At 56.5% G+C, this 14,852-nt stretch overlaps 1 protein-coding gene across 1 annotated transcript in view; it reads right to left on the bottom strand.

The window, feature by feature from the left end:
* Positions 1-786: 786 nt before the first annotated feature.
* LRRC27 (leucine rich repeat containing 27) overlaps positions 787-14,852 on the bottom strand; it is a 29,734-nt gene continuing 15,668 nt past the window's right edge. Inside the window, 6 exon segments of the mRNA XM_089897370.1 lie at positions 787-854; positions 857-932; positions 7,070-7,199; positions 8,491-8,609; positions 13,707-13,763; positions 13,765-13,804. Coding sequence (XP_089753496.1) covers positions 787-854; positions 857-932; positions 7,070-7,199; positions 8,491-8,609; positions 13,707-13,763; positions 13,765-13,804 — 490 coding nt within the window.

The following is a 14,852-nucleotide window of genomic DNA, read 5'->3' as shown; positions in this document are numbered from 1 at the left end:
TAACAGAAGTGACGAATCCCGAGCAAGATTAAGGAAAACGGGGCAACATCAGTAACGAGAAAGGGGACATTGTTACAGGTCCTCAGTGACTGAGAAAACATGAGGATGTTATGAAGAAGTTTAGCTGATGAACCTGACAACTTGGATGAAATGGAAAAACTCATGGAAAAACATGTCTACCGAAGAAGTTGACACAAAAAGAAATGGAAAATCTGAATTATCCTACATCTGTTAATGAAATCGAATCAAAGGTCTTTTCAAGATCAAGCCCTTATTTCACATCTAATCAGATGTTCGGCACAAGAGACTAAGTCGGGCCGACGCTGGGTGAGAGCCCGGGGGCCTGGGACGGGGCCCGGCGGTGCTGCAGGGCCAGGGGAGGGGCAGCGCCCAGGGAGGGGAGCGGCGCCGCCGGGCGGGAGGAGGGCACTCCTGCCTCCCCAGCAAAGACGGCCCCACGGACCTCGGGCCCCACTGTGGTCAGTCGTGAAAGCTTGATCCCCGCTGTGAGCAGGGTCGGGGGGCACAGGTGCCGACACCACGTTCTGCCAGCCGACGGGCTGCAAACGGACGCCACGCGGCCGTCACCGTATTCTCCTCTTAATGCAGCTCAGACCTCCTGCAGCTCAGAATAGGCAGCACAGATGGGGACCCATAAACCTCACGCCCCGCACAGGGGCAACCCCTGGGGAGGCAGCAAGCTGCCGGCCTGTTTTCCAGGTGAGAAGATGCTCAGTCTGTACCAGTGATACTCTGTCATTAGCATCTGTAAACGTTTGCAGGTTCTTAATAGTTCGTGTTAAAAAATATATTCTGAGGCTACAACAAAGTTGGGCCAAGCGAAAGGCTTCCGTGAGAGCTGTACATTGATGGCTTCTGTGCAAGGTCGACCTCAGTTCTAGTTTCATTACTTCATCCTGCAGCCTCCTGGCCTTGGGGAGAAAGGAAGGGGTCAGGTTAGCCTGGCCACGGGGCTGGGGATGGCGCCGGGTGACGGGTGGGACCTGTCCCTTGGGCCCAGAGCCGCCCTCCCGAGGGGGAGGCCCCCCAGCACGCCTCACCCCCTCTGCTCACCCCGATCCATCAGCTGGGCCAGAAGACGGTGAGATGGAGGACGCAGGGGACCAGGCGACCAGAGCAAAAGGAGCGGGCCCTCCCGCCAGTCTGAGGGCAGGTGTGTCTGCGCAGGGCCTCCCCACCCCCCGGGGGGCCGTGTCCTCCGCGCTCCACTCCCTCCCCTCGCCGCCCCCTCAGCTCTGTCTCCCTGGGGCATAGCCTGGACCCCCACCTCCAGCCCAGGCCCCCCTGAGACCCCTACGCCGCCTCGTCCCCTAAGATGGATCTACCACAATCTTGGGTTAAACTAACACCCAGAGCTTGTGTCGTGAGGCCCAGGGGAACCTCTGCTGCTCGTCCACTGAGTACCCACTGCTTCCGGTTTCCTTCCGGCAGAGATGTGTACTCTTTGTGAGCTGACTGCTCCTTTAAAAACATCCACTTAGTTCCCCACGCCCGTCCTGTCCTGGGGTCATCCAAGCAGCCTGGCGCCCCTGCAGACCCTCGGGCCGGGCTCCTCCCCCGGGGTCTCTTCCCCGTCTTGGGAGGACACGCCCGCTCTTCCAGCTCCAGAGGGAAGGGAAGGGAAGGGACGTCCCCCGAGTCCCCGCGTGGCACCTGGCCCAGCCTCTGCACGTGCCCTGTCCCTCCCTGGGGGCTCCAGGACCTCAGAGCCTGTTTGGGATGGTCTGGGCCCGTGGCCGCCCGGCAGCCTGGAAACAGCCTGCTTCCTGAACCTCCCTGGGTTTTCCCGTGAGTTTCCAGAGCATCTTGGAGGTCAGGCCTCTCTGGTCGACCCTAGGGTCTGACTCATCTCTGCTTTCCATCCCTCCTTTTGTCTTTGTTCTACTTCTTGGGGGATTTGCTCGACCTCATCTGTTGATTTAGGCTTTTTAATTTTTAGGGATTCTGGCTGTACTTTTCACTTAACTCCGAGTTCTCAGATACCTGAGTGCCCACTCTTGTAACAGCTGGTTTCCATCACTGCCCAGAGGACTTCAATTCGTCTGCACATTTCCAGTCGGCCGTTTTGGTCCCTCCCTCGAGCGCCCAGCGTCCCGGCTCCCACCCACTCAAGGAGTAGGCACTGAAACACCGTACCCACTGGGTCGCGGCCCTGCTGGTCAGTCAGGATAGGGGCAGGGGGGCCCACGAGCCAGGGTTCTGAGGGCATTTGTCTCTGCCAGTTTTCTTCAGGGGCCCCTTCCCGCTCTCAGCGGGGGGAGCAGGCGCCCAGCCCAATCCTCGTGGCTCTCACACTCAGGGAGGCATCGCGTGGTGCCTTCCTTCCGCGGGAGGACCCACGGGCCCGGACCTCCTTGTTCAACCTCTAAGAGTCCACCCCCCGCACGTCCTGCTGGGTGGGCAGGGGAGCCGAGTAGGCTGCTGAGGGCGCTGCGGACCTTCCACCCTCAGCCTCTCCAGTCCTGAGTCTGTGGGCCCCGTGGAACCAGCCATCTCGCTTCCTGCCAGCCTCCCTCTCAGAGGCCCTCGTGTCACACCAGCAGGTGGCTTTCTTCCTCCAGAACCAAGCTGGCCTGTGAATGGTTAGGTTACAGGCTCAGTGGCTGGAACAAAGGCCCAGATGGGGAGGCTGAACCAGGTGCGGCGCTTTATCTGAGGGCCGCTGTCAGCGTGGGGACGTTACTCTGCCCCTCACTCCACACTCTCAACCTCAGGGTCTGGGATGGCTGCCCCAGCTCCCACCATCACCTGTGCATTCCAGCAGGGGGAGGGGAGGACAAGCTCAGGAAGTTCATACACACGTCTACGTCTATTCCTGTCCTGCTGGCCTGACCGTAATCACAGGCCGTCACATACGCTGCAAGGGGTGTTGGGAAACGTGGCCTCTGGTGGGCGGCCCATGCTCTGTTCATGATTATGGGAGGAGCTGGCCTCTCCTCTCCCTTTCCTTTGTGCTGAGGAGCTGCATCACTTTGCTCCTCTCCTGTTGTCTGGTGGGGCCGCAGGGCAGACTGGAGACTAACCCACGAGAAAAGGGGCCACGCGCACCTGGAGCGAGAGCCTGCCGGGCATCAGCTGGCCCTCTCACCAGATGCAGACATCCTGGCCTTCCAACCTGATGCAAGCTCCTGGCCGAGGGGCCCACCTTCTCCCACCGGTGGTGCATCAAACGCTGTCCAGACTGTCTTGTGAACCGTGTGCGTGGCTCTCGGGCACCCACACTTCACCCGGGACTTTATTTCTGTAGTTTTCACCCCCCGCCAGAGGGGACATTTGCTACAACTGCTGAGCCCAGGCTGACACGTCACCACCCAAGCCCACAGTTGGCCTTAGGGTTCCACTCCTAGTGTTGTACATTCCGTGGCTTTGCACAAATGTAAGCATCCTCTGTGCTCCCCCTGTTCATCCCTCCCTCCCCCAACCCCTGGCAACCACTGGGCTCTTTACTGTCTCCACAGTTCTGCCTTTCCCAGAATGTCATAGAGTTGGAATCATACCGTAGGCCGCGTTTTCAGATTGGCTTCTTTCACTTTGTAATAAGCATTTAAAGTGTTTGCCTGTCTTTCATGGCCTCTTAGCTCATTTTGTACACTGAATCATATTCCAGTGTCTGGATGGACCACAGTTCATTAATCCGTTCACCTACAGAAGGACATCTTGGTGGTTTCCAAGTTTTGGCAGTTACGAATAAAGCTGCTACAAACATTTGTGTGCAGGTTTCTGTGTGGACATAAGTTTTCAACTCCTGTGGGTAAATACTAAGGAGCACAACTGCTGGACTGTATGATAAGAGTATACTTAATTTTGTAAGAAACCCCACGCTGTCTCCAAGGTGGCTGCACTGCTCTGTGTTCCCACGGTGGCGAGTGGGAGTCCCTGCTGCTCCTCAGTCCATGGGCAGCTGGTGTGGTCCGTGTCTGCATCACAGCCATTCTAACAGGTGTGCAGTGCTAGCTCCTTGTTGCTTTAAATTGCACTTCCTAATGAAGTGCTTTGTTCAGCACTTTTTCATAAGTATATTTAACATCTATGTACCTTCTCCGGCAAGGTGTCGGTTCAGGTCTGTGGCCCATCATTTAATAGGGTTGTTTGCTTTCTTATTGTTGAGCCTTTAAGAGTTCTTTGCATATTTTGGACAACAGTGGTTTATCAGATATGTCTCTCGCAACTATTTCCTCCAAGTCTGTGGCTGTCTTATTCTTGACAGTGTCCTGCACAGAACAGAATTTTTAAATTTTGATGAAGTCCAACTTACCATTTTTTTCTTTCACGCCTTGATATTCTACGTAAAAAGGCGTCACCAACTCAAGGTCATCTAGGTTTTCTATATTGTCTTCTAGGAGTTTTATATTTTTGCATTTTACATTTAGGTCTGTGACCCATGTTTTTACAGCTTTATTGAGGTATAATTTATATAAAAAACTGTACATATTCAATGTACACAGTCTGGTAAGAGTGATCCACTTTTAGTTAATGTTTGTGAAGGGTACAAGGTCTGTGTCTAGATTCATTTTTCTGCATGTGGGTGTCCGGGTGGCCCAGCAACAGCTGTTCTGTTTTGTTCCCTCTGCTCGTGTGTCAAAGATCAGTTGACTGTATTTGTGTGGGTCCATTTCTGGGCTCTGTCTTCTGTGCCATTGATCTATTCGTCTCTTCTTCCACCAACGCCACACCGTCTTGATTGCTGTAACTTTATAGAAAGTCTCGACGTTGGGTAGTGTCAGTCCTCCGATTTCACCAACGCCACACCGTCTTGATTGCTGTAACTTTATAGAAAGTCTCGACGTTGGGTAGTGTCAGTCCTCCGATTTCACCAACGCCACACCGTCTTGATTGCTGTAACTTTATAGAAAGTCTCGACGTTGGGTAGTGTCAGTCCTCCGATTTCACCAACGCCACACCGTCTTGATTGCTGTAACTTTATAGAAAGTCTCGATGTTGGGTAGTGTCAGTTCTCCAACTTTGTTCTTCTTCTTCAATATTGTGTTGGCTCTTCTGGGTCGTTTGCCTCCACATAAACTTTAGAATCAGTTGGTCAATATCCACAGAATAACTTGCTGGGATTTTGACTGGGATTAAGGTGAATCTATGGATCAAGTTGGGAAGAACTGACATCTTGACAATACTGAGTCTTCCTATCCATGAACATGGACCATCTCTCCATTTATTTATTCTTCTTTAGTTTCCTTCATCAGAGTTTTGTAGTTTTCTTCATATAGATTTTGCGCACATTTTGTTAGATTTATACCTAGCACCATTTTTGGGGTGCTAATATAAATGGTATTGTGTTTTTAATTTCAAATTCCACTTGTTCATTACTGGTATATGGTAAGCAATGGACTTTTATATATTAACCTTGTATCCTGCAACCTTGTTATAATTGTTTACTAGTTCCAGGAATTTTTTGGGTCAACTCTTTGGGATTTTCTACACAATCATGCCACCTAAGAACAAAGATGCTGAGGAGAAACAGTGAGAGGGGACACCCCTGCCTTGTTACTGACCTTGGGGGAAAGCATCTAGTTTCTCACCATTAAGTATGATGTTAGTGTAGAGTCTCTGTGGATGTCCTTTAACAAGTTGAGGAGGCTCCCCTCTATTCCCAGTTTGCTGAGGGTTTTTATCATGAATGGGTGTTAGATCTTGTCAAATGCTTTTGTTTTTTGCAGCTACTGATACAATCATATGAGTTTTCTTCTTTAGCCTGTGGATGTGACGCACCATGTAAACTGGCTTTCAGATGCTGAGCCAGCCTTGCACGTCTGGGGTACATTCCACTTGGTCGTTCGTTATTCTTTTTATGCGTTGTTGGATTTGACTTGCTCGTGTTTTGGTGAGGGTTTTTGCATCTTTGTTCATGAGAGAGACTGGTCTGTAGTTTTCCTTTCATGTAATGCCCTTGCTTTTGGTACTGGGGCGATGCTGGCTTCATAGGGTGAGTTACAAAGTATTCCCTCGCTTCTAGCCTCTGGAAGGGAGTTGACACAATTTCTTCCTTAAATGTTTGGTAGACTGCACCAGTGAACCCACTGGAAAACTTATTAATTATTGATTCAATTTCATTAATATGTGTCAGTCTATTCAGATTGTCTGTTTCTCCTCCTGTCGAGTTTTGGCTGATGGTGTCTTTCAGGGAATCGGCTCATTTTATAGGTTATGAAATCCGTGAGCACAGAGTTGTTCCCAACAGCAAACAGACTTTTGAGTCTCTAATCTGAAGCAGTGCGATGAGACACAGCTGTTCAGAAGCCCTAAGAGGTAGGGTTTGGGGTGTCCAAGAATGAGGTTACTCCTGTCAATGATAGATTTGGAGAGAATAAAGGTTCCTCTGAAGGCAGGGCCGGGAAGGAAAAGAGTCTGAGAAGAGGGGCAGAGTCTGAGCAGGGTGGGGTCTCTACGAAGCGCCCCAGCCCCTGCCTGTGTTCCTTCCCCCCCATCTCTGTGGGCCCCAAGAGAGGGGACAATGGTGACAGAGCCCTCGGCGGGCGGTGGGGACGATGCTGCTAGCCCTGGGGCAGCAGACCCAGGAGAGGGGCTCCGGGCCACCGTGCCGGGGTGAGACACGCGGCTCGGAACAGGCCCACAAGCTGGGGCCTGGGTGCTGGGAAGACAGGCAGGTGCTCCTGCGGCTGGGAGAGCGAGCGCCCGCGGGCAGCTGATGAGGATGTGCAGAGGCCTGGGTGCTCGCGGGGAGGCGGGGTGTGGGGGGTGGGCTGACTACGCGCTGGGCGGGGCAAGAAGGTGTCTCCTCCATCTCTGCATCACTCTCATAACGGCGGACACTCCAGACATGCAGTAGGTGCTTATCTACGTCTGTGGGATGGACGGATGGACGGACTGATGCTGGTGGCAACCTTCCTGCCACACAGACGTGGGCGTGTCGGGAGGACCACAGCCGCGGGTCCGTCCGGTGGTGCCAGCACCCGGGGGCGCACGCTTGCGGGAATGTTTCCTTATCCTCTGACCACCCGTGATGCTGGGTGGTTCTCTTAAATCTCTTCGAGTTTTAATCAAATCTTATTTTCAAGTCGAGCTGACAAATACTTACAATTTCCAAGTCCTGCGTGGCCCTCCCCACCTCCTCGAGAGGTGCCGACCCTCGGAACCTGCTTCTTCGTCCCTGCAGTTGCTGGCTGTGCTGTTTCCGCTTTTCCTCTAAGTTCTCCTCTCGGAAGGCACTGGGGAAACAAAGGGAAACGAGGAAAGGATTCCACCTGAACAGGGAGGGAGAATTCTCCCTTTCTCCTTCTGACCAAAACAGCAGTCCTGGGGCTGGTCGGCCAGCCCCCGGTTGGGCACCAGCCCACAGACGGACAGGCTGCCTTTACCGCCCCCTCCTGCGCTCACAGCCGCTAGACCAGCACGAAGGATGTTGCACACCGAGGGCACTGAGCGCTCTGCACGCGAAGGAGAAGGTGTGTCTTTGTTTTCACAGGAAACACACAACTTTAATAAACCCTCAAAGAAAGGAACAGAGCACGGCATCAAGTAGGATTTTAGGCGCGTCTGCTCAGTATGGCCCAGAGCCCTCCCGCGGGATGTCGGGCGCTCCGTGGGAAGGGCGGCAGAGCCTGGTGGGTCCCCGGCCGGGCCTCCCGAGATGCCGCCCCACCAGCACAGCGGCCTCCTGAGCCCTGCAGGACAGACGCTGGGTGAAGGGCCTGCCCGCCCAGCATCTCAGAGCCCAGCTCTCAGGAAATCCTGTCCACGGCGCAGGGACGTCCGTGTAGATGTCGTCTGCTGTGGCTTGCTGAGGGCCCACGGGGACGACGGAGGTTCCCTGGAGGACATGAGAGCACATTCCCAACCCACGTGGCTGGGTTAGCCCCAGGCGCAGACCTGCGACGTTTCCCGGATTTCCAGGGGTGAGGGAGGAGGAATGAGCCCTCTGCCGTCCACAGGTCACAGCATGATGACCTTCCCCCAGGCCCTCAGACCAGAGCTGGTGCCCGTGGTGGGAGCAGTGCCAGGGCCCAGGGCAGGCGGGTCCCCCCACCCCGAGCCCCCCGGTTTACTTCAGCTCTGGCCTCTGAGCCCATGGAGGTGCCTCCCTGCAGTGGGCCTGGTGCAGACGGGGGCGGCGGGAAGGCGGAGAGGGCAGCACGGAGCCCCCTTGGTCATTCCTGGTGCAGACTCTGGGTCAGCAGGGGGCCGAGGGCACAGCGCCCGGCGTCAGGGCAGTGTCAGCACAGGAGGACGAGGGCTCGCCAGGACCCTAAGCAGCCACTGTCCCGGGGACGGGGGTGCGGGAAGGGCGGTGATCTAGGGGTCGAGTGGACACTGCGGGAGTGAGAGCTGAAAAGTGGCGGCATCACGGCTCTCCTGCTTTTTGTCCCTGAGTGTACCTGGACCTGCAGGAGGGGCCCAGGGCACGCCGGGGCTGAGGTGGGGGGAGCGGAAGAGATGCATCTGCAGGGGGAGGTCGGAGGGCGCCGCGTCCAGCAGAACGGAACGAGACTTGGTACCAACCTCATTTCCTGACTTGCTTGCAATGATTTCTCTTTGCTTTGTTTCAGTTTCCCAGGCGAATGCATCGGTATTTTCTCATTACCTATCAGGTCAGTGGCAAAGGGAATCTTGGACGCCACCTGGAAACGCAGCGAGAGAGTTCCAGGAATCCGGGAATACACAGCCGCTAACACCAAGGCGGCTTCGGGTGCAGCACACTCGTGCCCCACACGCTGGGGTCCCCAACCCTTGGCCTCGGCTGGCCGGCGGTGCAGGGTGAGGGCAGAGCGCAGGACACGGGGCAGGCGGACGGCTCCTCAGCGGCCCGGGGGCGCCAGTGCAGCAGACGGAAACACTCTGCAGGGGCCCCGCGCCTCTCGTACGGCCCTGTGTTAAATCACTACGTCAAACTAACACACAAGGGCTCACACCTGACTAATAAAGTGGGAAAGCAGAAGAAGCCTCGCCGTCGGAAAACCTGAATGACATATTCACCAGCTTGGATCAATGGCAACAAACTGACACAAAGCAACTGAAAACGTGCAAGAAGTAACCTAGTGCTGGCTTTTCTGCTACAGAAAGACTGCTGTGACTCCGAGTGTGAAGGAGGGCCTCCTGCACACGTGCGGGCACGGCTGGATCTTAGGTGCGTCCCGCTAACTAGCCCCCAACCCCCATGCCCGGCGCCCAAGGCCAGGCAAGCTCCGATGCTCTCAGGGACCCTGCGAGCTCCAGATGGCTACTGTCCAGCGCCTCCTGCACGATGCTTTCTCTGCTCTCCCCAGCAGCCGCCATGGGTTTTACTGGGTGGAGGGGCCACGTCCAGGGGCAGAGGAAGACAGGGTAGCTCTGTCGTGGTTCTGGAAACTCTCCGTAAGAATTCACAGGCCACCTCAATTTATTTTGAAAACAACAAATTCCTTAAAACTTGTAGGTTGCAGCATTACACAAAATATGTTGAAATAGCGCTACAAATGCTAGCGAATTCCTCATTTCTAGGGCCCGCGGACGTCACACCTGGATTTCTGGTCAGCTGGACCTGGTGTGTCTCATCTGGATTTGCTCACCCACATCTTCAAAGTGGCCCCCCGTCTCCCGCCCGATTCCCCTTTCCCTGGTTCTCTATCTACCAGGTCTGCCTTTCCAGAACCTTCCTTTTCCCTCCTCCCTCCTTGGGCCACAACTGGATGTCTGGTTGGAGCCCTCCTGCACCCTGACCTCCTCGGCTTCCACGCCAGGCCCCGTGCTGCCGAGGGTGCCCGACACCCTGCTGCTGGGGGTATGTCCTCACTGCTCTGCTGGGGTGTCCGGGGCTTCCTGAGGACCTGTGACCTCTGCCACGTCCCACCCCAGCCATCCTGTGGCAGCCTCGTCCTGCCCCGGGGCCCTGGTACGATCCCGCCTTCAGCGCCAGAAACCGGGGGCCCTGCGCCCATGTAACAAGGACGTGAGTGGAAACACACCAGGGCCCTCGACCAGCGCTGCCCGCTGCTGCCCCCGCCCCGGAACGGACAAGTCTGAGAACCAGACCGAGCCTGCGCTCCTCAGGCAGCTTTAGACCTGTGCTTGTATGTCTGTCTGTGGGTCAGGGCAGCACAGCTGCTGTAGGGACAGGGCGCGTGCGGGTCCTGGGAAGGCGAGGGGGATCAGAGCAGGGCTTATCTGCCCGGTCACCTCTAAGCGGGTTACCAGGGCGGGACCTGTCCGCCTGCGTCGTCAGCTCCACCCCAGCACCTGTCTGACTCTTAGAAGGACCTAGCGCCGGGGAAGGCTGGGAGAGAGGAGGGAGGAGGGAGGATGGAGGGGGGTGGATGGGCGGGGAGGGGAGCAGAGACCACGTCCGACCTTTCCTCTGCTCTGCTGCCCCTGATGCCGCCAGGCTGCAGACGCAGCGGAACTGAGAGTATCTGCTGGCTGCCTGGGAGCCGCCACACACGCTGCATTAATCAGGGCTCTCCTCAAGCGCTCCAACACGGGGCAAAGAGCCAGTGCTAGAGCCACTAGGTGCAAGCGCTCCAACACGAGGCAAAGAGCCAGTGCTAGAGCCACTAGGTGCAAGCGCTCCAACACGGGGCAAAGAGCCAGTGCTAGAGCCACTAGGTGCAAGCGCTCCAACACGGGGCAAAGAGCCAGTGCTAGAGCCACTAGGTGGACTGCTTAAAGTCAGACGTTTATCTTTAAAACCTTTAAAAGCATATGATTTGGGCTGAAACCCCAGCCATATTTTACTGTTATCACAAAGTACAGAGGAGGGAGGGCCTTGCACCCTGCGGAGCAGGCGAGGAGGACGGTGCCGTGTTAGTGGCTGAGAGTGGCTCGACCCCGAGTTTTTTTTGTTTTGTTTTGTTTTGTTTTACTTTTTGGCCGTGCTCTGCGGCATGTGGGACCTTAGTTCCCTGACCAGGGATAGAACCCGGGCCCCCTACACTGGAAGTGCGGAGTCTAAACCGCTGGACGGCCAGGGAAGTCCCTTGACCCCGAGTTTCATATGTTGAGTGTCAAGCAGACGAGGAATATTCTTCAGGCCAATAAAATGGATCCAGAGGCCACTGGCACAGCTGCCGGGTTTAGAGCATCGTGAAAAATGAAAATGCAAGGCTTTTTAAAAAGGGGGTGATGAGTCAGGAGGCTCAGGCCCCCTGCCCATGCGGGAGGAGTCTTCCCTTCCCTTCCTGCTTTCAGGCTCCGGGGGGCAGGACGTGGGCGACTGCACAGAGCACACGGGTGCAGCCGGAACGCGGGACGGCCTGGCGCAGCCGGGGGACAGAGGATGCGGTGGGCATGCAGACGATGCTGAAATCCACAAACCCACGTCTTTGTACGACAGGCCTGTGATCCGACTGCTTTATTTCTGTGAGGCGGGACACCAGAAGTCTTCCAAGAAATCAGTATTTTTAACTTTACTAGACATTTCCAAGCAGCTGACGCCCTGGCAGCAGCAGTGGCCGGAAGCCTGCTGCCCGAGGCCTCTGTTCTGCCGGCCGCTTCCCGAGCGGTGCTGGTGGGTGTTTACACCGGGAGCTCCGAGCAGCCGGGCTTCTTTTCTGAATTTACCACCACTGGGGCTTCCTCACCTGTGAACTGCCTGTCCTACACTTTGCCCGTTTCTCTACTGCATTCTTTAATTTAAAAAATCTACTTGTGCTTTTTCTTTATATTTTAGATATTAATCTTTTGTTACACACATATGTCACAAATATTTCCCCCTATCTTTTGACTTTAATTATAGTATTTTAGGCCATATAAAATATTTAAGTTTTATGAAGTAAAAATTTCCTGCTGTGAGTTTCAGAGCTTCTAAATTTCCTATCTAACTTACGGGATGTTGTGCTACTCCAGGTTATACAGACATTTGTCAATTTCCACGCTGTAAAACGTAGTGACCACCTTTCTCTGTAATATACAAAAATACACACAACGGGATAAGCTGCTTCTTGCACAGTATCACAGAAGTCGTTTCCAGCGGGAGTGACCCACATACAAAAGACAGTTCGCGCCGGCAACGCCGCACCCATGGGCACTGCAGCCACGTGACAGAAGCAACTCTCGCATTTGTGGATGGACAGACGGAGAAGAAAATGTGCCCGTCCACACGATGGAATATCATTCAGCCTTAAAAAGGAAGGAAATTTTGACACAGGCTACGATACAGATGAACCTTGAAGACGTTATGCTCAGTGAAATGAGCCAGACACAAAGGGACCAATGCCGTGTGATTCCACCCACAGGAGGTCCCCACGGGAGCCAAATACAGAGACAGAAAGTAGAGGGCGGGGCTGCGGGCCGGGGGAAGTGGGGCGAGGACTTGGTGTTTAACGGGGACAGAGTTTCCGTTTGGGAAGACGAGAAAGTTCTGGAGACAGATGTGGTGACGGTTACACAGTGGGAATGTCCTAAATGCCTCTGAACTGTACATTTAACGACGGTCAAGATGGCACGTTTTATCATATGTTACACGTATTTAAGCCCGAGTGACCTGCAGTGGCTCCCCATCCGACAGCCACCATGGTCATAATGATGCTTAAATACCACCCTGGAGGCAGGAGGGGGGAGAAGGTGCACCAGTCTGCCCAGAGCTCCAGCTGCCCCGGGGCTCCGTGGTCTCTGGGGGTCATCTTAACAATCCTCTCTGTGGTCTGGGGGGAGAGGAGGTGCCCTCGCTGCCATGAAGAGGCTGAGGGGGCCTGGGCAGAGGGGAAATCGCCCTTCCGCTGCGGGTCATGTGGCGTGTGGCCTGGACTGGGGACCGAGTCCAGCCTGGGAGCCCTGAGCCCGCCATCGTGAGCCCCTTCTGTCCACCCCTGATCAGCACCCAGGAAGCAGGAGCGGCTGGGGACCAGGCAGAAGGACAGGAGGCCAGCATGATCGCGCGTGGCCGGCCCCAGAAGCCAGGGCCGGGCTGCCTAGGGGTCTGGTGGGACGGGGGCGCCTGCATAGTCCGGCCAGCGGGTGTCTGGAGCCCAGGAGCCCGTGCAGGTCGAGGCAGACGTTCATGTCCCACCCCTGCTCTGAAGACACACAGACGGGGGCCCAGCAGGTAAGGGCAGAGGAAGCGGCGTGCAAAGGCACCGGGCAGAGAGGAGGGACAGCAGGGAGGCTCCGGGCCCTGGCGAGGGTGGGGTCGGGGTGACTTCGTTATGCCGGGCTCATGAGCAGGGGTGAGGGGCTGCCGTGATCAGAGCGGGAGCAGAGCGAGGAGAGGCCTGGACACCAGGACAGAGCCGCCTCGGGGAGCTCGAGCACAGAGAGGACCGGACAGGACTCGGGACGGCCCTCCGGGTGAGGACAGACAGCCTCTCACCGGACCTGGGAACAAGGAGGTCAGGGGAGTCCCCAGGAGGGCATGAGCACAGCTCCCCCAGAGGAGGGCAAGGGGCAGTGACGCTCCCTCCACGTGGCCAGCTGGCCTGAAGCCCACGGAGGAGGAGTGCGGGGCAGCTGTGGGGGGGCGGCTGGGGTCCGAGTGCCACAGGGAAGCTCCCGGGAGGCCGGGAGTGGGCACCGGGGCTGCAGAGGGGTGGCTGGTGGAGGCCGGGGAACAGGGAGGACGAGCCCGGGCCAGCACGGGGTGCTGGGAGGCCCACTGGTGGCCTGCTTTCTAAGGGGAGGTTGCTGCTGGCTGAGTGGCAGAGGCCGGTGAGCGGTCAGGCTTTGCAGAGCAGGCAGCCTCCTTCACCCTGGACGCTGGCAGCCGCGCCACCCCTCGGGGCTGAACGGGCTGCCCCCCGCAGACGTACCAGGTTCCTCCGTGGGGTCGGGAGGTGGCTGACCCCCTCCCTCCTCCTCTGCATCCTCCTGGGCCAGTACCCTCCACTCCTGCAGTGCTCGCCTGTCTCTGGAGGACACAGCGGAACACGGATGTTGTCGTTAAAAGCAGCTTCGTGCACAGCTTACAAAGATTTCTTTTAAGATTTTCTTTGATGTGGTCTAAAAAAAGACCATTTTTAAAGTCTTTACTGAATTTGTTACAATATTGCTTCCGTTTCGTGTTTTGGTTTTTTGGCCTCGAGGCATGTGGGATCTTAGCTCCCTGACCAGGGATCGAACCCACACCCCCTGCACTGGAAGGGGAAGTCTTTACCACTGGGCCTCCAGGGAGGTCCCTACAAGGATTTCTACTGTCACTTTTTTTTTTTTTTTTTTGCAGTACGCGGGCCTCTCCCTGTTGTGGCCTCTCCCGTTGCGGAGCACAGGCTCTGGACACGCAGGCTCAGGGGCCATGGCTCACGGGCCTAGCCACTCCGCGGCATGTGGGATCTTTCCAGACCGGGGCACGAACCCATGTCCCCTGCATTGGCAGGCGGATTCTCAACCACTGCGCCACCAGGGAAGCCCATCTACTGTCACTTTTAAAGCTTCACACAAAAGCCCTTCACTCCTGGTCCCGTGGCCGGACACACGGGCATCCTGGGGGCTCCGAAATGCACGTCTGGGCAGAGCTCCCTGGGCGGGGACAAGCCAGGCCCCGCCCAGCCCCTGCCCAGTGAGGCACCAGGACACTTTTCAGGGAAGGCCAGGTCGGGGCCGTGGCCATGAGCTCCGCGGCAAAGGCTTCAGGCATTCACTGGTCTGCACGGGGCCCAGGGGATGCTGACCGGTCCACTTCCTCTCAGACGCCCGAGCCTCACCTAAGACCGTGAGCCCTGTCTCTCCAGCCCCGTCACCCACAGTGTCACTGTGCTGTTGGCTGCGTCTCGCCCGCTGCACCGCGAACCGCCCACGGCAACGCCCAGAGGACTCGCTGCCCACGCGGGCACAGAGGCACCGCAACACTGGGGAGCCTCTGAGCTGAACAGAAGCCACCCCTGCCCAGGCTGTGGCTGTGGCGATGGGGCTGGGACGGGGCCAGGGCTTCACCCGCCACGCACTCTGGGTCTGGATGC

The sequence above is a fragment of the Delphinapterus leucas genome, chromosome 16, assembly GCF_059928025.1.
Source record: "Delphinapterus leucas isolate spDelLeu-1000000601 "Yukka" chromosome 16, BTC_Dleu_Yukka2, whole genome shotgun sequence".
Taxonomy (NCBI): Eukaryota; Metazoa; Chordata; class Mammalia; order Artiodactyla; family Monodontidae; genus Delphinapterus; species Delphinapterus leucas.
This window is presented reverse-complemented; position numbering and strand designations above follow the sequence as displayed.